Below are 9,430 nucleotides of genomic sequence, written 5' to 3' on the forward strand. Positions count from 1 at the left end.
TATTTGTGCTAAGATACCAGTTAAAATGTTTGGCTCATAGACCTTCATGGAAGCTGACTGGCTCTGATATGAGAAGAGAAATTCACTTTTTGGGTTGGGTTCTTGCATAAAGCCAGCAGTTCTGGAACTCTCCCTGGATTTGGCTGACAGAGTGGTGTAGGGAAGATGGGACTATGTGTGCAGCTATGCAAATATAAATGCAATAACCTTAGCACTGCAATTCACAATGGTACAAATCACATTTGAAGATTCATGACAGGGTTTTAGAATACCTCTGCAAAACTCTGGGATGCTGAGCTGATTAGATGATTGGTTGGTATGTGTCATTAGGCTGTCTTGATATAGGTATGATTTAATTAGATACATCAATAGTTTATAGTGATATACTTACCCACAGAATGAATTTGAGCTTGGAAAACTAACTTCCTAACCAACCTGTATGTAAAATAATTCTTTTCAGTGTAGTGAGACCAGACTTACCCCATCACTGTGTCTTTCTGTTGTTTCCCAGCAAGGACAATATTCTGGAGCCTCGCTTTCTATTTGTTCCCCATTTTTTTAAAATTAAGGTTTCACCAAACAGGATGCACATGGCATTTTCTGATAACAGCAGTTGCCAGTATTTAGTGGGGCACCTTCTCCTGCTGGTACTACAGGTGTACATACAAACCATGGTGGAGAGATTACCAGGAGACAGAGCAGCAGAGTTGCTACCAAAATGGGCTCTTAACTGCTTAGAAAATAAATTCAGAATGTGTGGTCAGATGGTTCTGATGGTGGAAGTGTGTACCCAGCTAGAAGGCTCCAAATTTCTAAAGAATATGTGAGTTTAGTGGTACTCTTTTTTTCAGGGAGAAAAGCTGTAGAAAGCAATTTTCTTAAGGATATGGTACCTTTGGTCTTTCATTATATTTCATCTCTATAGTGTAGTGAATGGAAAAAGTTTGTTTTATAAATTATTCTGTCTAAAGCACATCCTGAATGTGTAATAAGAGTGCTAAACACATGAAGTACTCTCTAGATTTGCTTAAGAACTGAATGTGCTGCCATCTGGTAGTTGTACTCTGTCCTCTTGGCAGTGTTTGATTTCAGCTTTCTCATGCAGCACTGTCTGTCTCTTGGCTGAAATTTTATATATTCATTTTATATTGTATTTATGTTTTTAATGAAAGAAAAAAACTCTAAGTTGTTGTGACAAACTGATACTTTTATGTGAATAAATGGAGGAGACTAGTTCTTTAAAAGAAAATACTTTTCATATTCCTTGGTCTCAAGGTTGTTTCAGAATCCTTGTCTATGAGACATGAAGTAATAGAAGTCAAAAAGATGAAAACATATATTGTTCGTGTGGTGTTGTATTCCATGAATTCCAGAAAGAGCTATTAGTTTTTTAGGTAGGGAACTTTGCAGTGTGCATCAGAAAGCACTGGGGGAGAGTAACATTGCAGTGTCTGCAGCACTGGCGTTGGGGGATCAGTAGTTCCATGATGTTGGTTTGGTTAGGAGGGAAAGAGGGAAACACTGAGTGTTTGGATGGCAAGAACACAGAGAATCAGCATCAGAAGGTTGGTTGGCTCTTTTGGGCTTTATAGAGGGGTAGAAAGCAAAAGATCAAATGTTTCTTCCAGCATTTACCTGTTTTCCTGTGGAACTGTGGACAAGAGGTTCCTCCTCTAAGCTGCAGCGAAAATCTGTGGTCACTGACTGGTGTCCCAGATGTTGGTACCTCAGCTCCTGCTGACCCTCACCAACCTTGCTTTTCTCTGGGAAGGCAAAGCAAATCAGAATATTTTTGGGACTGTAAAATGCCTATATACGAAGCTGAACATGTGGATAAATCATCATTCCTAATCAACCATTCTTTGATGTGCACTTTGCTCAAAGAGAGTCTTCTGTGGAGTTGAGTGGAGGATTAATTCAGGAAAAATATTTATTTTCCTTTTTTTTTGTGTTCCCAGACACAATTTCTTCCAGGTGTGGACTCATTCGACTTGTAAAGCTGACAGACTAATTGAGTTCAATTAAAATCTTTCCAGTGTTCTTCTTTTTTGTTTGCTTTTTTATTTTTAAGTTTCTAGACTCTAAACCTAATTGACTATACAATCTGGACTTAATGTAAAATATGATGTTGGGATATAAAAATGTAACGAATTTACAAATAAGTACTGTGGTTAATTTAAAAATATTCTGTGTTCTTTGATGTTCCTTTTTATTTACTGGAGTTTGTTCTTATGGTTAAGAACAAGGGAGATATAAATGTAAGAATTAATTTGGGAGTTTTCTACAGTTGTCTTGACGTGGCAATGTTACCCTTTCAAATTATTTATTAAGTAACATCTTAAACATTATCATCTTGGATCTGTCTCAGTTTTGTTCTACACAAGGCAGCCATTGGTGAAAGTAATAATAAGTAGTCAATGTGAACCAGATCTGTATTTACTCCATCACAGAAATTATGCAAATAAACAGGATGCAAGTAAAGGCTTTAAGAAATGCTTTGTTATAAGTGGTTTCAGTGTTTCTGCAAATGGAAATCTTCAGATGATGGTGTACAGTGGTTTGGAGTCTTGTGTACGGGGAAATGTGTTCCTCCTGACATAGGAAGTGAGGTTTTCTATAGGAAATGTGGTTTGGGTGGCTATTTAAGCATAGATACATGCCAAGGTATTAATAAATAGTGACTACCTGCTTGTCCCCTCTTGTACATTTTCCTCCCCTTGCTCAAAAACTCATTAGGATTAATTTACTGGTTTGCTCTGATTGCAGTACCTCACTGTGCAAGTGGCATTCTTCCTCTGAGAAAGCAAATTTGCTACCATGCCCATCAAACAGTGCTGCTTTTATATTGTCATCCTTTTCATCTAGAAATTTTTACAGACCTGGGAAAATATCATGGATCTGTCAGTCATAGAATAAAAAATACCTTTCTTCCACTTGATTTTGTTCCCTTTAACTTTTTTTTAATTTATGAAATGACATCTGCAGAAAAATTGTCAGTTACATTTTGAGGGAAATTATAAGAGATTTGAACAGATTATTTTCTTCTTGGAGTGGTAAGTCATAGTTGTAACTGAAATTGTTGTGAAAGTGGGAATATGTTCATATATCAGGCCGGGAATATGTTCATATATCAAGCAGGAAAGCCAGAGATCAACTTTTAGCAATAAAATGAAAATATTGACATGTTTCAAGTTTAATCTTATTCTGTGATTTAACTTAAAATAAGGCCAGCTAAGTGCAGGCAGCAGGATGCCTGCCTTATCAAGAAAGGAATTAAAAGAAGCTGCTCAAGACACAAAATGTTTCTTCAATGTAATGAACTGAGTTTAGAGTCTCAAGTCACTTTCTGCTCAATTGATGCAAATTTTTCTTACTGAACTTTTACATTTGAACTTTTTGTGACAACCCCTTAACAGTGTTAACAAACATTGCCTTATTGCAAGTTATACATTTTACAACTACTAAACCTTTTAAATGGGATAATGTAAGTACAAACAAATATGTGGTGGGCTGCACTTACAGGAAGCTGTAATTTCTAAATGCCAGCAACATTATGTTGTGAGCTTTATACCATAGTAAGAATCATTTCTAGTTCCTAATTTAATGGAACATGAGCAGTTTTCACAGTGTAAAAGCTTGTGCAAAGGGGAATAAAAAGTCATTGCTCTTAACAGGCAGTAAAAGTATCTTTTCATAAGCAGATGCTTTTGCCCATCAGTAGCAAAACATACCCCAGTATATAAAGAACATTAACAGATTTTTAGGGTCACTGAGTTACAATTCAGTTATAAAGTGGAGTCTTGTGTACACAGATAAATGTACCCACTTCCTGGCTGAAATGTTCCAGTGCCTTCTCATAGGCTTTTCAAATTTTCTGTGAAAAATATGCCTATTGGCAGATACACAATTGTTTTTTGGGTTGATTTATTTGGTAGCTGGCAACATAAAGTCTTTGGAGTTTTTTAGGTAGATGTGTAGGTATTTCATGCAGAGAAATTCCTTACTTGCATCCTGATCATTGCAGTAGCCTTATCCTTTGAAGTGTTAGTTTGTCAAATATTTAATTCTGTCTGAGGTTTCTCAAAGGTGTATTTCTGTATATGGTAGTAAAGACTTCTGAGTCACCCTAAGAAATAGATCTATAAACCATGAAATACCAGAAGTATTTTCTTTTCACTCTGGATATTTCTTTCTACTTTCAGTGCATTGACTCATCCAATTTGCCTTTTCTATGCATCTGTCATGGTCTTTCTCTTCATGTGTTAAACATTAATGCAAACAAAATAGAAAAAGAATCTCAGTTGCTTTTCAAGTTGCTTTGTAGTTTGTCCTCAGACTTCAGTGAGGGAACAGTTTAATTGTTCAATACTTACAAGCTTACTTTGTCCTGCATAATTTTGCCTTTTCTCAGTCCATAATATTCTCTTGACTTCTCCACAGACTCACATTTCAAGACTTCCTCCTGGAGCTGTGGCAGGACAGTCCGTGGCAATAGAAGGAGGGGTTTGCAGGCTGGAGAGTCCAGAAAGCAGCTGATTCTTCACTTCATTGCAGAGAATGTGAATGACTCTTTGTACAATAAGGGGGTTTTTTTTGTGTTTTAACAGATGTTGGAAATTCTGCTTTTGTTTTATACTCCGTATTGCAACCATGTGCACCACAACTTGAGACAAGTGCTGCTGTAGTTTATGTTCTCACTCTGTGAATGGGGGTTGTGTGCATGTTCATTTTGTCCCACGAATAAAATAGGAACACTCCCCAGTTGTGCAAAGATCATGTATAGTTAATGATTGCATTTTCATTTTTCTGTGTTGAAAGATAACCAAAAGTTAAGAAAAAATAATTTAAAGATATGGTCACAATTGTCATTCATATTCTAAATTTAAAAGTAACAGGCCTTTGAAGTGGCTTTATAATTATGCAAAAAATTATTATGGTTTTTAAGTTTCTTAGTGGTTTAAGGAAATCCAGAGGTGATTTAAACATGAGTTGTTTTTTTCCTCTCCAGTAAGGAGGATTCTTTTTTTGTTCAAAGAATGGTTTCAGTGAAACAAACTAGAGCAAAATTAAGGCTCAAATTGTTTTTGAATAGTCTTATAGGTCATATCTGTGTTCCCAAACCAAGATGTTAATAGCTCCAAGCTGTATGTATTGCAAAAAGCTATATGAAGATAATGTATCGTTCCGCAGTCTTTATGTATAATGGAATATTACAGTGTAAATAAGAAAACAAAGTTTATGGAAAGATTCAATATTATTCTTCACTTCTGCTTTAAATCTATTTTTAAGAGAGGTACAGAAATGAACATATTACTGGATGGGAAGTGCAATGTGTATCAAGTGGCTGGTGGGAGGTCTGATACTGAGCTTTGGTGTTGGTAAAGCAACTTCCTGGTGTCCAGCCGCAGCATGGGTATTTATAACTGTGTGTAATATGTATGTACTGTGCAGAAATTTACTGTAACTCTTTTGATACCTTGAACAAACCTGCAGTGTAAAACAGTGTACTCCTTGTCTGCCTCGTGAAGCATTGGCAGCTGAACTGTCATTTGTCACCAGTTTGGCTATGTGAGCCAGGTTGCCCAAGTCCTAAAAGCGAGTTCTGACGTGAAACCTTCCACTCAGTCCTTTTTCCTTCACAGCACTGGCAGCAATAGAAGACTTTTGTAATTGATTCATTGTCCTGATAAGTATGCCAAAGAGAAACTAAAATAGTTCATCCTTTTCCCTGGTGGATATTTGATAATTCTGTTTTCAGAAATAGTGGATGAATAGATATTCAGACTGTATTTGCTTAATCAGGCATTGTACTTGCCTGTTTTGTAATATTGTGCCTGCCTATAACAGACATACTTGACTGATGAAATGGTTATATTGATTGTAGTACCAATCTTTCATGGAAAAGAATAAAATTTTTTTAATGGCCTCAGTTAATTTTCACTATTACACTACAGCATACATTGAAAAGCTGTCATCTTTGTATGGTTTTTTAATTGTGACCTCAGTGTAGCCCTATAGTTGAAGATATTTCAATACAGTTCTGTAAAAAATATAAATCAGCAGCTTTCCAGATTGCACAACAGCAGCGTGGAATGTGCTTTGTAATAGTTTGTGCTGAAATACAGTGCTTGAGGTTGGATCCTCAGTGGTGCTTTCATGGTCTGAGGAAGTGAAGGACCCTTCACTGTGTAGTGAGTGAAAAATTGAAGATCGTGTATATGGGTTTGTAATAGCCAGATTTGAAAATGGTCTTGTTGTTAGAAAAGCTAAAGGAGCAGTGTTAGCCTGCTTTTATTCTAAAAGTGCTTTTCTGTACTGACATCATATAGAAATTTTGGCATAAATTCACTCTTTCATGCCATTGTAAAATGTAAATTCATAAATGCTTTATTCCCCTTACTTGCTTAATCTTTTTTTTGGAGGTTTGGATTCCAGCATAGGATTTCTGTAGTTTGTTTTTACTTTGTTGTTGTATCTATACAATACTCCAGTCAATTTCTTTTCTTCTTTTTGGTGCAGAGTTTTCTACCTAAGGTACATATGAGAAGAAAACCATCTTATGTATGAATTTGGTACCAGTAATTATGAAGACTGATAGGAGCAGAATTTCCTATCAAACTCCACTTAAACCAATGTAATATCTTATACAACTTTAATTATGATCTAATTGTGCTACTAGTTCTATTTTGAGCTTAAAAGAAGCTTATGGAATATAAGTGGTGAGGAGGGACACTGCAATGATGTGTTCTCTAAGCCCTGTGTGTGGTGAGTAACCATTGCCACTGGCACAAGCAGGTACAGCGCAAGAGGAAATGACACAGTGGACAGCAATAGCTGCTGAAATTATAAAGGAAGGGTGAGCAAGTGAAATACACAGAAATAAAATTTGAATGCTGTCAGTTTTATACTCAAAGACACAATTACATGTCCTAAAGGATCAGCAGACAGATTGGTGCCAGAGTAGTCCTGTTCAGTCTTCAGCCGTAAAAAATTTTCTTGCTTAAAGTTTCTAATAGGCTAAACCAAACCTGACAGATAACCCATTTTTGTCTTACTTTGCTCCTGAGCCTTAACAGCACAAGCCTGCAATGAGTGATTTCAAATGGCTCCACCTGAACAAGTTGTGGAAGACAGGCTTGGTACACTAAAAAAAACTTAAGAGGTGATTTGAATTCCAGTTGTGGGGATTTTTTTTTTTTTTGGTTGATTGGTTGGGTTGGGTTTTTTGATTAAACACTCTTTACAGTTCTGTAGAAATGAAGACTATGCTTTTCTGCTTGTGAATTAACCTCTGGAAATGCTGTGGCATTTGAGAGATTTGACTGAGGTGGAGGATGAGAGGACTTGGTTTATGGGAACTGCAGCCATTCACCTGTGAAGGACAATACAGAAAGTGCTGTGAAAAGATGGAAGCCTGAAAGAAAATTGGTAACAATTCTAGGGTTCCTAGCAAGGTTAGGGTAACTGCTGTTGTTGCTTAAAATGTGAATTAAAAGCAGAATATAGAAAAAGTAGCCAAAGGAATTGGTGGTTATGGCATTACAGGTACAATGTTTCACAGTGGTAATTGTGCAGGTGGACAGTCTTTGTAACCCAGTTTTGAGCAGAATGATGCAGGATTAGATGGGAAGCTCTCAAGTGTGTTATGAGACTTTAACATGCTTGTTAATGCAATTTAATGATTTCTTTTTCTTCCAGTTGTTATGTGAGTCATTTACTTCGAGTCAGTGAGATATATCAAGAGTTCTGTCCTTCAGTGGTAACAGGATTTATCTGTTGATTGGCCAATTTTTACAGCTTTGTGTGTGCAAATAACTGAGCACCATCTCCTCAGTTTTTATAGTGCTGTGTGTGCAAATAACTGAGCACCATCTCCTCAGTTTTTACAGCTTTGTGTGTGCAAATAACTGAGCAGCATCTCCTCATTCTCAGAAGGTTTGCCACTCTAACAGAATTGGGGTAAGTGTAATTCTGGGTGGCTGACATCCATCCTCTTAGTAGAGAGTCACTTTTTCATATTAAAATATGACTTAGGCATAGAACCTGGTTATCAGCTTGGTTGATAAGAGAAGGTTTAGGAGAAAATTGAAAAGTTCAAGGGAAGGTTTATACTGTAGCTGGGTAGGGAAATAAAGGCTCTGTTAGCAGAGTATATAAAATAAATTTGCCAACAGGGGAGAGAAGAAATCAGTGAAAAGTGGTAGAGGGGAAAACAAAATTATTTTGAAGGAAAAAAAGAATAAGAGACAGTAACCAGGAAACCTGGGTTTTCAAAGAATTTGTATATCCTTCACATGCTATTAGGGCTTGTCTTCCTAGGGATATTTGAAGAAACAAAGTATGAACTGCTGCCTTACACTTGGTTTTCCTGTGAAAGATTTGTTTTGGTTTACAGCAAAGGGAAGGCATACACAATTTCTGTGGCTTTTAGCCTCCATATAGTGTCAGCAGAGGTTTTGTAGATTCCTTGCACGAGGGTTGGGACAGGGCCACTGCCTCATACCAGAGCCAGATCAGCCAAGAAATGCTGAGAACCTGTAACTTGCAGGAAATTGTGTTGAGATTTTATATGGAAGCTTGTGGCAAAGGACTCAGGTAGCGGCTCTAAGGACAGATTTTTATTACTGATTAATTAAACTTACTTCTTTTCTTTTTGCTCATTTTTTACAGGAAAGCTTGTGGGAGGTTTTGCTACTGTAAGAGCCCCCTGCTTGATTATTTACTCTGTTGGGTGATAACACAGAGATAAGAAGGACTTGTAGAGTGGCTTTTATTGGTTTAGATTTTACAGTGACACAGATTGGATTGTACACATTCCACATAACCTCGGGCATAAATCCCCATAAAGACCATTAGCATCACTTGACAGGGATTTAAACACAACAGATGTGTCTTGTTACCCACTCCTGTGTGCCTAATGAAGCAAATAAATTGTGTTAGCATGAGTGGCAGGTAAGGTGGGACCTGCTTTCCCTTGGCCTTGTGTCTAAACCATCCTAACCTCCCTTACCTCTGAGGTCTCAGTGATAATCTTGTATTGCTGCAAATAGCCACTGAGGCATAGGGCTAGAGACCAGCTAAACTCATCTTTCTGAAATAAAACGCCTTTCAAAGTGAAATGCCATTTTCAGAAAGTGTCACTTTGGAGCTCAGCCATCAGCTTCAGTGGAGCCAGGATGTCATCCTTGAAGGTTTTTGTCTTAGAGGACTCCAACTTTATGAGTCCCTTAATGCCAGTACTGAAGGCTTCAGAAATGAGGTTGTGTGAGATGTTTTTTATGACTCATTTTTTGGATTATCTGGGAATATCTATTGGGTGTGGAGGGCTCCAGCAAGCCAAATGGAAGAACCAAAGCACAGGCTCCTCTGGGCTAATATTCTGCTGTAGCTGAGCAATGACTGCACTAAAATGAGCTAAAGGGCTCTCAGC

At 37.3% G+C, this 9,430-nt stretch overlaps 1 protein-coding gene across 2 annotated transcripts in view; it reads left to right on the top strand.

Moving 5' to 3' along the window:
* TASP1 (taspase 1) overlaps nucleotides 1–5,929 on the top strand; it is a 79,310-nt gene extending 73,381 nt beyond the window's left edge. For both annotated transcript variants that reach the window (XM_054290486.1, XM_054290487.1), the window contains exon 14: nucleotides 4,441–5,929. In XM_054290486.1, coding sequence (XP_054146461.1) covers nucleotides 4,441–4,536 — 96 coding nt within the window. In that variant the 3' untranslated portion in view covers nucleotides 4,537–5,929. The remainder of the gene's footprint in view (nucleotides 1–4,440) is intronic.
* Nucleotides 5,930–9,430: the final 3,501 nt, after the last annotated feature.

This window comes from Melozone crissalis, unplaced genomic scaffold, assembly GCF_028551555.1.
Source record: "Melozone crissalis strain CALT ecotype California unplaced genomic scaffold, PUWL_Pcris_2 ptg000081l_1, whole genome shotgun sequence".
Classification (NCBI taxonomy): domain Eukaryota; kingdom Metazoa; phylum Chordata; class Aves; order Passeriformes; family Passerellidae; genus Melozone; species Melozone crissalis.